Raw genomic sequence first — 16,392 nt, 5'->3', positions numbered from 1 at the left:
ATGGTACTTTTGTTGTTTATTCTTTGCTTTTATTCAATGCATAGAAGTTCAAGCTGCTATTCTGATTTATCTTGTTTTTTTTATTATTTTTTTGGGTTGGTTTGCCAAGTATATAACTATGTTATCTCTGAAATTAATGTATGTATTATTTTCACTATTTATAAGGGTATTTTACCGTGAGAGTATTCATAATTCTGTTTTAATTATTTCAGATACTGTATTTGTATAGAAATATAGTTAATGCATTAACCTTTTTCTGCTAAATCTCTTTGTTTTTTCTTTATGTGCAAGAATTATTATGATTATAACCTCACCCTCTCACACTTTTCTTATCAGCTTGTTATGGTGGTCGATTCTCGTGACCCCTGTTCTATCGCTGTCCTGATCTTGAGGTAATATGCTTTTTGGTATTTTGGTCTTTTTCTTCCTCAAAGGAATGCTTACTTGACAAGTCTGGAGTAGAGTTCACTAGCTCTGTAGCAAACCTGACTATCTAAGCTATGACTGAAGGTTACAACATGAAAAATGATCGGAAGCCATAATTCATCTTTCTAATTATCTTCTTAACTTCTAATAAAGAAATTTTGAATTTTTTTTTATCTTTTCAAAAATAGCATATATATTTGATTTTTACTCATTTAAGTATTGGGTGGATAATTAGGAGGATGATTAGGATTCTAATAATTCTCTTAAAAAATAAATAAATATAGAAAATGTTTGTACTGGATTTCTTTTGCAGCAGCTTTAGTGTCGGACATTCAAGGAAGTCACAACTTTGATTTTTGCCAGATATATGTCTTAGATCTGTTTATCTTACTCTGAAGCATCCTTATCTGTTGTAAGAACCATTCTGTGTTATGTATGCCATGCATGATCTGTTGTTCTTTGCTTTACTTTGGGACAGGCTTATGCACGAGAGGTTGATGAGCATAACGCACTCTGCTTTGATTAATAAGGCAGATCTTCTACCTGCTTCTATCAGGTCAAATGTCCCACTTAGGGTTTATACGGTATCAGATCATTGAACGTTACTTTTTATCTTGCTTAGAATCTGATTTTGTCTTCCCTTTTTCTTCTACAGAGAGAAGTGGGCAGAATACTTTCGTGCTCATGATATTTTGTTCATTTTCTGGTCTGCTAAAGCTGCTTCTGCAGCTCTGGAATGCAAAAAGCTGGGTTCATCTCAGGAGGCTGTTAACACTGGGGGAACCAATAACCCAGATACAAAGATATATGGAAGGGATGAGCTCTTGGCACGTTTACAATCAGAGGCAGAAGAGATTGTTGAAATGAGGAGAAATTCAAGCTCCTCTGACACAGGGCCATCTAACATCAAAGCATCGGGTGAAAATGCTGCTGGTAATTCATCATCAAGTAATGTAATTGTGGGATTGTTGGATATCCTAATGTGGGGAAAAGTTCAACCATCAATGCTCTTGTCGGTCAAAAAAGGGCTGGTGTCACCTCTACTCCGGGAAAAACAAAGCACTTCCAGACATTAATTATTTCTGACAAACTTACCCTTTGTGATTGCCCTGGATTAGTTTTTCCGTCATTCTCAAGCTCCAGATATGAGATGGTTGCTTGTGGAGTGCTGCCTATCGATAGGATGACTGAACACAGGGAGTCTGTCCAAGTTGTAGCCAATAGAGTCCCAAGACATGTCATAGAGGATGTTTATAAAATCACTCTTCCAAAGCCTAAGCCGTATGAACCACAATCCCGGCCCCTTTGGCATCCGAGCTTTTGAGAGCATATTGTGCATCTCGTGGCTATGTCTCCTCTAGTGGGCTGCCTGATGAAACTAGGGCTGCTCGTCAGATCCTGAAGATTACATTGATGGGAAGCTGCCTCACTTCCAATTGCCCCCGGGTAGGTTAAACGAAGAGCTGCATGTGGAAGATCACATGGGACAACATGACTTGGCTAACTTGCATGAGTCAGATTCATCTGGTATTGAACAGTCCTCAGATGTTGAGAGCGAGGTTACACCAAATCTTGATCACATATTGGACGACCTCAATTCGTTTGACATGGCCAATGGACTTGCTTCAAAGAAAGTTACTGTCAAGAAACCAAAGGCGTCGTCTCATAAGCACCATAAGAAGCCTCAGAGGAAGAAGGATCGTTCATGGAGGGCAGGGAATGATGATGGTGATGGCATGCCGGTTGCAGGAGTCTTTCAGAACCAGTAAATACTGGTCCTACGAAGGTCTGATCGGGTTATATGATGCCCTATGATTTTTGTACATCACCTTAGTTTGACCACATGTACATTTTATGAGGTGTTGAAATGATGTTTTGTTTGTTTGTAAGGCATTGCAGAAATAGATCATTGTAGGCAATTTCTCTCTCTGAGGCTTGCCACATATGAGGAAGTTTTTATTTGGGAGAAAGCTATGTGCCTATGTATTGACTGCCATAAGTTATTGTTCCAACATTAATGTTATGAAAACACTGTTATAGGATACCCCACTCCTCCCTCCCCCCCTCTTTTTGTCTGGATGGCATAGGATTGAAAATAAAATAATTTGATAGGTAAATTACAACTTGAAAAATGTAGTACCAACTACCAAGGCATTGCCTAATGATACAGGATACTAGGTACTACTAAGCTGAGAAACTATTCTCTTATCCTTTGTTCATTTAAGTAGATAATCTCAAATCGAAGGGAAAGCCTGTCTGCCATTCGAAAGAAATTTATCTCGTTATAATAATAAAATATTTTTTTCCTGTTTCTGAAATTGATAGTTGCTTTTGTTTTTGTTTTTGTTTTGTCACCTTATTTCAATTATTCTCAATACTGCAGGAGATCGAAATTATAACACCTTTGTTTATCCCTGTCACCCTATAAATTACCTTATCGGGTGAGATCTTAATGGGTTCGAGTAAAACTTGGTATTATAACACTAAGTCCTTTTTCCACTATGAGAAATTCTCATGAATTCTATCCGTGTCATATTCTGATGAGCAGGATTTTCTGTAGCACAAAGGCAAACTCAGAGCATACTTAATGACACTGGATAAGAAAGAAGGAAATAACACTAGCTAAGCTTTTAGAGAGAAAGAAGAAATTTAGAACATGTTGTGAAGTAGGAAAAATAGATATATTACAATGTTCGTTGAGATCTGAATACAACTGATATGAGCTCCTCTTTATATAGAGGTCTCTGAAGGATAACAATATCTTACATAATTTAAACAAGCCTATTATACAATGCTAGTTGGAGGATAAAGATAAACCTTATCTCTTTTTGACTTTACTTAGACACGTGACAGAGATTATTTTATTTTAGTACACTCAATAATTATACATAGTGGGGACATTTGTTTTAGTAAATGGATGGATTAAAATAATTTTTTGGAAGAGTTTCATCACCGTCTCAGAAAAATGATGTATCATCACATGCCAAATTGACTGTTCTAAGATCCACTCCGGATCTTGTAAATAGTTAAGCGGATCTTCAGTGTTCTCTTCGTTAGGAGCTTGAGCATTTTGCAGATATGAGTTATATGGGTTTGAATATGGACTTTCAGTATCATTGGGTATCCCTAAATCATTTCTGGTTAGACTTGGTGATAAGGCATATACTCTACCACTTTATATTTATTTTAAATATATTCTTAAATTTTTCTATTTTTTATTATACTTTTTAAAAGTAATAATTATCCAAAATTCCAAATGGCCTAAATATAGCGCTTCGTGTCAGCATCTTACTTGCTGAGCTGTCATTAAGGTAAAGCACTCCTTAGAATCAGGAAACCGGTTAACACCGTTAAATCGCCTGACCAATCCTCGTTTGTTCCGGTTACTTATCCGCTCTGCCGCCGCCCTCCCCCCGTCATCCTAACAACCCCACTTTACCTTACCGGCTCATTCCGGTCACTGACCGCACTCCTTTTCTCTCTTTTTTCTAAACACAACGATCCTTAATCATTATTAATTAAATCCCCCGATAAACCACGACATTTCCGTAGAAATAAGAAAAAATAATTCCAGAGAATAAAATCAGAGAGAATGAGAGAGAAAAAGACACAATTGGTGTTCTTTAATTTTTAATTTTCAAGACAATTTTATATTAATTTTAGTTTTTGCGCTTTGGGGCCAGAGTGTATGTTTATGTTCTCCGTTCCGTTCCATTTCGGTTCCGTTCACCGCTTATTTTCTTTCGTTTCTAGTTTCGGACAGAAACAGAAATAGATAGATAGATACAGAAACAGTGAGCGAGAGAGAGAGAGAAACAGAACAAACCTAACCGAATTTCTCGGGAAAATTTTCGTGTAGTGTATTTTTTGTTATTTGTTTTGGTAATTGTTGGAATTGAAGACTGGAGGATTGTTCGAGTTAGGGTTTTTGAATTAAGTTGTTCCGTTTTGGAGGCGAGGTTATTCCTGCGGATTATTCTCGAACTGAATCGGTAATGTTGGTTTGGAGTGCGATTTCGCCGGAATTGTAACTACGATCTCGACGGAACTGCTCAAATCATAGGGTTGAAGCAATGGATGTTGATTCCTCGATGGTGCCGGAGGCTAATCACGATCCGGCGGCGCAAAACCACACGGCGGAAAGGGAGCAGCAGCAGCAGTTAAGGGAGTCTCCATCGCCTACGTCGTCGCCGCCGACTTCATCCTCCGTCGACGGGTCTCCGACGCATTCGCCGGCGAATCATCAGCAGCTGCAGGCGGCAGCTCAGGTGCAGCAGAGTCCGGTGGTTGGTCCGAGGTTGGCGCCAACTTACTCGGTGGTTGACGCGATTCTGGAGAAAAAGGAGGACGGTCCAGGGCCAAGGTGTGGCCACACGCTGACGGCGGTGGCTGCGGTTGGAGAAGAAGGCACACCAGGGTACATTGGTCCGCGGTTGATTCTGTTTGGCGGTGCCACCGCTCTGGAAGGGAATTCCGCAGCGTCAGGAGCTCCTGCTTCTCCTGGAAATGCTGGCATACGTATGTATTTTAACTTTCATAACTGTTTTCTTCTCTCGAGATGAATAAGTAGTTAAGATGATAAGTATTTTCAATTTTGGTATTGTTAGTTTGGTTAGAATATGGGAAATCTATTCTAAGCTGTGCGCTTTGCATGGTTGATGTGTTTTAAAGCTGAATTAAATTTTTAGCTGCGGGATTTGGGTTTTGTAGAGTTATTATCATGGATGTTTAAAAGCATAGCTTAACTAAGCACCGATTGAATTGTGGTTCTGAAGATACCTCTGTTTGTTTTGAATTTTCATTTTCTCTTTTCAGAATTTTAGAATTTTGTGAAGAAGTGGAGAGAAACTGTTTTATCTGTTAACATTTTTTCTGCCATGATTTTCTGGCCAGTTTAGTTTTCATCAGGCCACATGTGTTTTCATAGCTTAAGCTTTCTTGCATAACGACCTTTGACCAATATAGCAAGGCGTGGAAATGGAAATATGATGATAGAAGGGCGGTTTTTCAAGGCTGTTCAATTTTCACGGCGTCACCTTGATGTCTGATGGACTGTTTCTCTAGTTTTGGAGACTATTGCTCTCATAAGCCTTGCTTTGGATACTTTATTATCCTGGGAGTACAACTCAATAAAAAGTGTTGAGAACCCGTAGGTTCTTACCAGTTCACTGTTTGTTGACTTTGTTTCCTTTTTCCTTTATGGTTTGTAGATAAAATTGGAAGTTGGCTAAAGTTAAGTTTCATATTGCCGCATAGCTCTGTTCCCTCTTGTAGGGAACAAGAAGCTGTTGAGAAAAGAAAAACAACATTTCCTAGTGAACACTTAATTCCATTGGCTTTCTTTCCTTCCTTCAAGATAATTTCAAGCAATGGACTTACCGATTTGGTGATCCTTTATTTCATTTATATTTTTCAACTCCACTTCATTTTGTTATGTTCCACTCCAGTTGTGATATTTACTAGCTACATGCTCTTCATAGCATTGTTTTTATCCATGTAGTCAGTTTCACCTATTAGGAAAATGTTTATTTGTTGTTGATTATGTTTTATTCTCATGAGCATGCCATAGCTTTTATCATATGTCTTCATCTATAGCAAGGTTGAGCATTGAACAATCCATCTTGCTGTGGATATTTCAATTCCCCCCCCCCCCCCCCCCCACATAGTTGCTGATAGTGGTTTATTATGTAAACGTTCCTAAAAGCTTTGAATTTAACAAAATAAAATATTATTTCTGTTTAGAGTTTTTTTTTTTTTTTTATATTTTTGTGTGTCACATTTGTGTCATTTTTCTTATATTCTGAAAATCTGAATCTTTAGTTTTTCAGTTGCAGTAATATGTTGTTTTAATAGTAAATTTACCCAAATCAGTTGACATAGTTTGTTTTAACAAATTTGATAGTTGGTTCCCCCCCCCCCCCCCCCCCCCCCCTTAATTTTAATTATTGAATATACCTCTGTTCTATTTCTCAAGTCCAAGTCAAAATAGGTTGCTGCTGTTGTACATTATTTCTGGTTCATGCCAATATTGGAAACTAAGCACTGAAAACTTGATTGTGGGAAAAGTCTTAATTTGATAGACATTTTGCATCATCTGCTCATCTTCGTAGGGATACTGAAAGAAGAACACTGATATGCCTTGCTTTATGTGTCTATTTTTTTTTTTTTTTTTTGGTTTTCTTTTCTGTTTTTTCATCTGATATTGGTTGGATCAATAATTTTTATGCTTGGATTTGATGATGACCTATTTTATTGGCTTTACAGGTTTAGCTGGTGCGACAGCTGATGTCCACTGTTATGACGTCTTAACTAAGAAATGGTCTAGGTAAGCTTTGGGCCAGGTTATCACCCTTGAGTTCCTTTTACTTGCTAGCTGTATCCAAACTCTGAAACAAAGGAACTAGTTCGCTTTACTATTCCTTTCTTTCCTTTCTCCTTATTTTCCTATCTCCCAACCATATTATAAGACTTAAAGGAAAGCTTGTATACCCTTTTTTACTTAACTTTTGTTCTAAAAAGGACAATATAATGCAGGATAACTCCTTTTGGAGAGCCTCCAACCCCAAGAGCTGCACATGTGGCGACTGCTGTGGGAACAATGGTAGTTATTCAGGTAGTGTGCCAAGGGTACTTCTACAATTATCTTAGTATTGATTATATCACTAGCCTAGTCCTTAGTGGAATATTTCATTGCTGAACAGGGTGGCATTGGTCCAGCTGGTTTGTCAGCTGAGGACCTTCATGTTCTTGATCTGACACAACAACGGCCACGATGGCATAGGTTAGGCTCGGAATGTATATTATATTCTTTTGAATTCCTTTTTACCTAAGGGTCTTTATCAGTTATATTGGGTTATGAATGTTGTGCCAGGGTTAATGTTCCAGGACCTGGACCAGGGCCACGTTATGGACATGTTATGGCTTTGGTGGGGCAGCGGTATCTCATGGCAATTGGAGGCAATGATGGTAACTACCCAAATGCTAGCTTTGTGACATTGTCTGCCTTGGGTGATTTTTCTTGCCTTTGTATCTAAATTTATTGTGTTTTTAAAGTTTCCCCCCCTGCTTTCTAGGAAAGAGACCTTTAGCCGATGTATGGGCCTTAGACACAGCAGCCAAGCCTTATGAATGGCGCAAGTTGGAGCCCGAAGGAGAGGGTCCGCCTCCATGCATGTACTGTGTCCATGAACTCTACCTTTTCCTTTCTTTATCTAATATTTTGACCAAACTATGTTCATAACAATTTAAATAGTTGTAAATATTATGGCAATTTTCTGCTGCCTTTGATGTATATAACTAGGTTTTGAGGGTTATTATTTAAGTTATTGCGATTGAATGATTTAATTTAAAATTTTAAACCGTTGTTTTCCAGGTTGTGAGGCTTCGTAGATATGTGGATGTTGTATGTTTTGTGGATGAAATATTTGTCAATATTTGTTTTGCTTATAGTTTTGAATACCAGCAAGACAAATCCCCAGTTATCAAATTGTTTTCATTAGTGAGGCCCATGCTTAAAATTTTCTTTAGTGTCCTGTTTCTACCCGTGATTTCCTGTAATTTTCATTGGCTCTGCCATATCAAGCATAGTATCCATCCATTGGCTAACTGTTGCTAATGTGTGCTTGCTTATTCGTTGTTCTGTTAATCATTTCATAATAATTTCATTGTTTTCGGAGTTGATTGACAGTGTAGTATGTTAGTATGATTATCTTAATTTTCTGCTTGCTTTCTTGTGTGAAGGTCATGAGATTTGAGCTAGGGGTCTGTAATTGATGCTGGACTCATTGCATGGAATATAATTTAGATGCTATAGTATAATTTTCTTATTGTTCTGTTTCTGGAGTCGAGCAAAAAGCTGTATGTGTTATTTTAATTTATTTTTAATTTAAAGGAGTACTATGCCTCTTTACCTTTGTAGCTGTCAGAAAAATAACTTTGTAAAACTCTGTATTTATTTAAGTTAGCTATCATTTTGTGCTTGAAAGTATAGTTTTGATAATCTAGGGTTAAGTTTCCACTTTGTCATTTACTTTTGAGTAGGTATGCAACTGCAAGTGCACGCTCTGATGGGCTGCTTCTGCTTTGTGGAGGGCGAGACGCCAATAGTATTGTGAGTTATCTCTTATAATTGATGCGTTCTAATTCTATTTGTAATTTTACACATTCTCATTTTATTGATTTGGTCCATCTTGGAAACCTTTTTATGGGGGATATACTTACATCTGGTTATTAGTGATATCCTTTTCCTGCTATTGGTTTATCTCCTTGCCTTTTGGTTTGCTTGAATAGCAGCAGAGGTAATTAATCTAGGGTGAGGATGAAGTATCCTTGACTTTTATAAGCAAGAAAGCAGTTTTATTATTAGCACAGGGGAACAGTTAGTCAAAATTGGTTTAATCAAAGGAAGGATCACTGTCTTTTATGATTGAACTTCCGAAAAGAGTGTTGTCTTGTTTTTGAGCTTGCCTGACCAAATGTTGACTATGTCTCTCGAGATTTTCTCCGTCTTTCAAGATTCTCCCTTCAGAGTAGATGGCATATCGTAACCGAAATGTTTGTACCTATGTTTAAGTAATTGAATGTTTTTCTTGTGGATATTTAATTTTAAACGAACACACTCAATTGTTGGACTTCGAGTACACTAAATGGGTTAGTTTCTAAACGGGTACCAAATAAAGTCTGCAACTGCTTTGGCAGTCTATAATGTACAAATATAAATTGGACGCTTTCCTGCTGATGGATGTAACTGATAGTTGTGGTTCAGTGGCCATTTTGTGTTGAGTTCATATGCCTATAGATAGTTATTTCAATCAAATTTTGGTTCAATATTGTTTTGTGATTCTTGTGAATGATTTAATTCAGTTTTGATTATATATTTTCCCTTGCTCCCAAACCTTATATCGCAGCCACTAGCTAGTGCATATGGACTTGCTAAGCATAGGGACGGTCGTTGGGAGTGGGCAATTGCTCCTGGTGTCTCACCATCTCCAAGATATCAGCATGCAGCGGTGGGATTTACTTTGCCTTTTCTTTTTGTAATTGTATTCTATTAGTCTTATTTGATTATATATTCCAAGCATCATAGTTTGTTTGATTTGATTATTATAGGTATTTGTTAATGCAAGGCTCCACGTGTCTGGTGGGGCTCTTGGTGGAGGACGGATGGTAGAAGACTCATCAAGTGTTGCAGGTATTTGTTTGTGGTGCTTCTTGAAATATTTCTGCTTGCTGGCAAATCCCCCCTCCACCCCCCCCCCAACCCCAAAAAAAAAAATCCACCACCACCACAACTCAAAAAAAAAAAAAAACAGAAAAAAAAAAAACTAGTTGCTTTTCTTGTCTTACCTTACTGTATATCCTTTTTCTTGATACGTAATGTATTTTTCATTTTTTGACACAGTTTCCTTTTTTTCGTGGTGAAAATAAAGACAGAATAAATTCAGTAAATCTAGAGGATCTGAATATTGCGTAAATCTAGAGGATCTGTAATTAGCAATAACAAACTTTTTTGGAGTTAAATTACTGTTGTAGTAGTTACTGTTTGTAGGGTAGCTTGCAGATGCCTAGTTTCTGCTGTAACCTTTAGTTAATTTTTATCAATGGTAATGTTTTTAAGTACTTAACATGAAAGCAAGGTTTGTTGTTATACCAATAATTGATAGATATAGAATTTTATTGTAAAGTTTTCCCCCCTTGTTGATAGTGTTGGACACTGCCGCTGGTGTATGGTGTGATACAAAATCTGTTGTTACCAGCCCAAGAACAGGTAAATTCAGTGCTGATGCAGCTGGTGGTGATGCCTCAGTTGAGTTGACACGGCGTTGCAGACATGCAGCTGCTGCTATTGGTGACCTAATTTATATTTATGGTGGATTACGTGGTGGTAAGTCATGAATCTGAGTTCTTGAGGATTTGTCTTGATGAAGTTCATTTGTTATCTTTTTGATGTACATGACAGTTTGGTTATAGTAGTTTCATTACATCAGCCTGATTTCTGATGATAATGTAGTTACTTTCTTTTTCTTTGATTTACTTGTATTACTTTGCTTGGTAATGATTGGATTAATTTTTTGGGTTTCTGAGTGGACTTGAAACAGTCTGGACATTTGAATCTTGGCTGTGTCTTGAGTTATTTAGACTTGGCATATGTAGAGAATGATAATGTTTTGTTCATGTAAACTTTTTGTTGGAGCTAGAAGAATTGAGATATTGAAACTCATGGAATAGCTCAATTATAGCTATATACCCTTAGATTTTTTTTATTTAGGTGCATGATTAGTTGTTTTTGAGGATCAATTGAGTTGGGTTGAGTTGAGTTGAGTCCATTTACATTGTTAAGAGAAACTTGGAGTATTACTGTTCAAATAGGTTTGGTATTTGTTCAGGCTAGTGACTAGAACAACCATGTTAGAATTCCAGTTGACTTAGTTGCTGAATTCTAACTTCTTTTATCAAATTATTTTTCATTGTTGGTCTAACACAACAATATTATTTTGACTGTTGTAATTGGTGCATCCATGTTGATCTTGCAAGCTGAAAGTGTCTGTTCTCATACTGTGGGTTTCATCCTGAGGCGAGTAACTAATTGTTTGCTTCATGCATATGACTGACCATAGTGTATTGTATTTTTGCTGCAGGGGTCTTGCTGGATGACCTACTTGTTGCTGAAGATCTTGCTGCTGCTGAAACAACACCTGCTGCTTCACATGCTGCTGCGGCAGCAGCTGCATCTAATGCACAAGTTGGACGATTACCTGGAAGATATGGATTTGTTGATGACAGGACAAGGCAAAATATGCCGGAAGCAGCTGCTGATGGTTCAGTTGTTTTGGGTAACCCGGTTGCTGCCCCTGTAAATGGTGACATGTACAGTGATATCAGCACTGAAAATGCCATGCTTCAGGGACCTAGGTTTGAAAGCTTTAATCATCTCAGTTTGTGAAAGTTTTTATATATCACTTTTCTGGCTTTATCATTTAAGTGATGAACAGGCGAACTACCAAAGGAGTTGAGTATCTGGTTGAAGCATCAGCTGCAGAAGCAGAAGCTATCAGTGCCACGCTGGCAGCGGCAAAAGCACGGCAGGAGAATGGAGAAGTTGAGTTGCCTGACAGAGATCGTACAGCTGAGGCTACCCCTAGTGGCAAACAAATATCTTCTCTGATTAAGCCTGATTCTGCAGGAGCAAATAACATCACTCCTGGTGGAGTTAGACTGCATCACAGAGCTGTGAGTAATACATTTTGATGAGGAAAAATTATGTATGTCAAATCTTACCTGAAGTATTTAAGTTCATCTCCTGTTCTCTGAAAAATTTCCAGGTGGTGGTTGCTGCTGAGACTGGTGGAGCATTAGGTGGCATGGTTAGACAGCTTTCCATTGATCAGTTTGAAAATGAAGGCAGACGGGTTAGTTATGGGACTCCAGAAAGTGCAACTGCTGCTAGAAAATTATTAGATCGGCAGATGTCTATCAACAGTGTCCCAAAGAAGGTATAAGCTTTTCTGAGAGTATGATGTTTTTATCAATATGTCATGTTTGGGTCTAGAGCTGAAACCGCACTCCTAAAACCCTACTGTGAATGTTGTTATTTCCCGTTCATTTGGCCTTCCTTTTGTTGTCATTGTCTACCCCGTCTCTATCACACGCATTCTATTCATGGCAAAATTCTGAATGTGTTCGGTTGAATTTTACCTACTCATGTTGCCTTTATCATACCTAATTTGTTGCAACATCAAGCATGCGGCTTTCATATTATGTTTAGAATTTTTATGGAGAGTTTCTTGACATCCTTTATAGGTCATAGCACATCTGTTGAAGCCCCGTGGCTGGAAACCACCAGTTCGCCGGCAGTTTTTCTTAGATTGCAATGAACTTGCGGATCTTTGTGATAGTGCAGAGCGTATATTTTCAAGTGAACCAACTGTCTTACAACTTAGGGCACCAATTAAAATATTTGGTGATTTACATGGGCAATTTGGGGATCTTATGCGGCTCTTTGATGAGTATGGAGCTCCGTCAACTGCTGGTGACATAGCGTAAGTCTTTAGTTCCCATAGATGGTTTTGTTGCCTTTTAATAAGTAGTTCCTGTGTGCTTCAAATATTGTACCAGGCTAATGTTTTCTTTGATAATTTAAAGCCCATTGGTGCATTGGTTATCACGGTGTTAAAGCATGTTTGTCAATGTCTTAAGATGTCAGATCCACAACCTTCTGTGTAATTATTTATATCGGTTGGCTTGCTACACAGCTGTGAAGTCTAACTAAGAGCAAGTCTTTATTTTTTGTACATTTGATGCATTGTTGAGATCTTATCTTTGAGCCCAAGTTCGTATGATGGATTTCTCAACACTTCCAATTTATAGACTTCTTAAATCTTGACCTAAATTGTGCTTTTGTACATGTTTTCCCATATTGGAATGACAATAGGATACAAATCCCTTTTTGAGTTCGCATTTAGTTTTAATTTTTTTTTATATTTATCTTAAACCCTAAACCCTAATGGGATTTTTCCTAGCTCCTATTAGTCTCAATTGGATGGCATAGCTTACTATTGACTGCATTGGTTTATACATTTATCGCATATTGTCTATGATTTTTTTTTTTAATGTTGTATTGTAATGCAAGATTTATAATTCCATTTTCTCTCTAATTTTGTGTAAATTATTATCAGATATATCGATTATCTATTTCTTGGAGATTATGTTGATAGGGGCCAACACAGCTTGGAAACTATAACCCTTTTGCTTGCTCTGAAGGTATACTCTGTATACTAGGTTGTCTTCTTTTGGTGTTTATGAATATAAAACTCGGTGCTACTCAGTTTCATTCCTAAAAATGAGAATTTTACAGGTTGAGTATCCTAGCAATGTACATTTGATACGCGGAAATCATGAAGCTGCAGATATTAATGCCCTTTTTGGTTTCCGGATTGAGTGCATTGAGCGAATGGTAATGAATTTCTTCTGCAGGACGATGATTTTTCATTATTATTTGATACCTCAACTAACATTTTATTTTTCTGATCAGGGTGAGAGAGATGGTATTTGGGCATGGCATCGGATAAACCGTCTGTTTAATTGGCTTCCTCTGGCTGCTCTAATTGAGAAAAAAATTATTTGCATGCATGGGGGTATTGGTCGCTCAATAAATCATTTGGAACAGATTCAAAATATTCAGCGTCCAATTACGATGGAAGCAGGATCGATTGTACTTATGGATCTGTTGTGGTTAGTTTGTGTACTTTTACATGTTTATGACACTTCAGTTGGCATCCCTTTTTACTAATGACAGCATGAAATGTTTCTCTAGGTCTGATCCTACAGAGAATGACAGTGTGGAAGGGCTGCGGCCAAATGCTAGAGGTCCAGGTTTAGTTACTTTTGGGGTGAGTGCTAACTTCTATTTGATGAAATTGTTGATGTATTTGTATTAGTTTCCTGGACAATGACACAGAAAATAACAATTTATAAGTTTATGCGGGTCTTATGTGATGGAATTTGATCAATATGCTGAGATATCAATTATTTCCCTGTTCTAGAAATCCATTTGGTGATGCTGGATTTTGGAGCAGCCTTTTAAATCAATTGTTCAATAGCTTATTATGTCTTGGAACTTTTTTAATTGTAATCTGGTCTTGTTTTGAAGCTATGCATAGTTATATTCACTTAAATTTGAATAGTCAATTTAACTTATTAATTCAGTTTATTTGTGCTGTAGTTCAAAGTTGCTGTTATTGTTGTACTGTCCATCTACTCACTACCAATTGCTGGTGCAATTGTTTATGGCAGCATGGCATTCCCTCTAGTTTGAATGTTGCCACTTTAGTGAAGTGGGATGTTATTTCTAGCCTTGTAGCTGTAGGCACCTTTGTGCATTATGTCTGTCCTCATTTTTTAAGCTTCTACCTTGAGAAGTTTAGATTGCATATATGCTATCATGTTCATCTAAATGAGATTTGCTATTGTAGCCGGACCGTGTGATGGAATTTTGCAACAACAATGATCTTCAGCTGATTGTTCGAGCACATGAATGTGTTATGGATGGCTTTGAGCGTTTTGCCCAGGGGCATCTGATCACTCTTTTTTCAGCTACAAACTACTGTGGTATATGTTGCTGACTGCTACATTGCATCTTTCCTGCTATCATTTTCTCCTCTAAATCTTAAGTTTTTAACATTTACTTGCGGCATAGGTACTGCAAATAATGCTGGGGCAATATTAGTTTTAGGTAGAGATCTTGTGGTGGTTCCTAAATTGATCCACCCATTACCACCTGCAATTTCTTCACCCGAAACATCACCGGAGCGTCATATTGAAGATACATGGATGCAGGTATTCCTTCAAATATTTTTGGTTAAATGGTTGGCGCACTCTTGATGCTTTGTAATATTGCAATATCAAATATATGCAATCTTCTATTTGAGTTGATTAAAATGTTGGTTAAAAAATGGGCAGGAATTGAATGCCAACAGACCACCGACACCAACTAGAGGCCGTCCTCAAGTAACAAATGACCGGGGTTCTCTTGCTTGGATATAGTGATCAGCAGGAAAGTCCCTAATGTTTAGCCTTAACTGCTTGTGCTGTCGTGTGGTTTCTGGTGTACTGTACTGTACATAGCACCGTGCCAATTATGGGGTACCCGAGCTCGTGGTCTCAAACCCTGCAGAAAGCATGAAGGCGTTCGTATGTACACTCAATCAGCATTCATCCCTCCTTTCTGTGATTAGAAGAAACCACGATGGCCACACAGCTTTGTCCATTTTGACTGGGATAGTGGTTATCCGGGTTCACCCACTGTTGTAAATTGAGGCTTAGGTACAGAATCAAGGTCAGTATTGTCATGGATTTTGTCGGTGTTGCCTATTTTTGTCACCAAGAGGACTGGAAGGTTTTCTAATTTTTTTTGTTATTTTCTTTTCCTGTGATGGTGAGATATATCAGAAATATTTCTTGGGGGTCGCGTCTTGTATCATAGGTATGGCTTATCCATACTCTGTACAATTAATTTTTGTGTGAAACTCAGGAATATGTGAATTTTGGTTATAGAATTTTAATATTCTTGTGCTCCAAAATGGCTTTTGCGGTATGAATTTTTTGTCCTCGATAGCGAAATAGATCCAATTGTGGAAAATTTTGGAAAAGAGTGAATACCCCATCCGCCCCTGACAATTATCTCGAAAGGACAATGAGGCCCCCAAGAAAAAAAAACACCCAATCCGGCTTCTGATAAATTTTTTTTGGGACAGATTAGTCCCTGTGTCAAAAAAATAACATTTATTTTTTTTTGGCACAGGGGCCTCGTTGTCCTTTCGAAGTAATTGTCAGGGGCCGGGTTGGGTTTATTTTTTTTGTCAGGGGCCGGATTGGGATTTTTTTTTGTTAGGGGCCTCGTTGTCTTTCGAGATAATTGTCAGGGGTTGATTTGTGTTTTTCTCGGAAAAGTTTCTGAGTTATTACTTATTATCGTACTAGGAAATCCCCGTTTAGTTTCGATGGATAGGGTTTCATTGGAGACTGAGCATTGAATTTTGTTGTTTTTTTATATTTTTTTTAATATAGAATGAGGATTAACTTAAATGCCGCTACTGGAAAATAAGAATTTCGTTCAACCGGAAAATGGTGAGAGATGCCGTGTTTAATGTTGTAAAATAAATAAATAAAAAATAAAAAATAAAAAAATGTAAATAGAAGATTTTTTAGTATTAGTATTTACTATTATAATTATCTCACTATAATAATAAAAGTAACTTATTTATTCACTAGTATTATATATATTGTAACTTAAGAACTTAAAGGGAGAAATAGAGAATTATATATGAAAGGAGAAAGAGTATTTTATTGTTGTTGTGTATTTGTTTCAGATTGATGCTTTCTTTATTTATACACACAAATGGTCATCACTTTTTAACTTTCATTAAATTCATTCTCTTTTAAGAATGGATATCCACCTATGTAGTGATT

The 16,392-nt window shown here is 37.4% G+C and overlaps 1 protein-coding gene and 1 pseudogene across 3 annotated transcripts; both read left to right on the top strand.

Annotated features, from left to right (window-relative positions):
• The first annotated feature begins 713 nt into the window (after nt 1-713).
• LOC112732792 (GTPase LSG1-2-like) lies at nt 714-2,470 on the top strand (annotated as a pseudogene).
• Nucleotides 2,471-3,765: 1,295 nt separating this feature from the next.
• LOC112737470 (serine/threonine-protein phosphatase BSL3) lies at nt 3,766-15,503 on the top strand. Of its 3 annotated transcripts, XR_011869407.1 has the most exons (22): nt 3,880-4,944; nt 6,691-6,751; nt 6,961-7,039; nt 7,128-7,207; nt 7,298-7,392; nt 7,500-7,599; nt 8,467-8,536; nt 9,333-9,434; nt 9,535-9,616; nt 10,130-10,309; nt 11,064-11,337; nt 11,418-11,655; nt 11,748-11,918; nt 12,226-12,464; nt 13,101-13,185; nt 13,280-13,378; nt 13,457-13,656; nt 13,739-13,814; nt 14,397-14,532; nt 14,621-14,760; nt 14,884-15,259; nt 15,373-15,503. XR_011869407.1 is itself a non-coding variant. In XM_025787387.3 (21 exons), exons 1-21 carry the CDS (start codon nt 4,500-4,502, stop codon nt 14,965-14,967), a joined length of 3,036 nt encoding a protein of 1,011 aa, XP_025643172.1. In that variant the 5' UTR covers nt 3,766-4,499; the 3' UTR covers nt 14,968-15,503. The 3 variants fall into 3 exon arrangements, 2 of the variants coding, with proteins under 2 accessions (XP_025643172.1, XP_025643171.1); XM_025787387.3 differs by having other exon boundaries at nt 3,766-4,944; nt 14,884-15,503; XM_025787386.3 differs by having other exon boundaries at nt 13,280-13,656; nt 14,884-15,503.
• Nucleotides 15,504-16,392: the final 889 nt, after the last annotated feature.

Source organism: Arachis hypogaea, chromosome 13 (assembly GCF_003086295.3).
Source record: "Arachis hypogaea cultivar Tifrunner chromosome 13, arahy.Tifrunner.gnm2.J5K5, whole genome shotgun sequence".
NCBI lineage: Eukaryota > Viridiplantae > Streptophyta > Magnoliopsida > Fabales > Fabaceae > Arachis > Arachis hypogaea.
The sequence above is the reverse complement of the archived record's forward strand: the minus strand, read 5'-3'. Positions and strand labels throughout refer to the sequence as shown.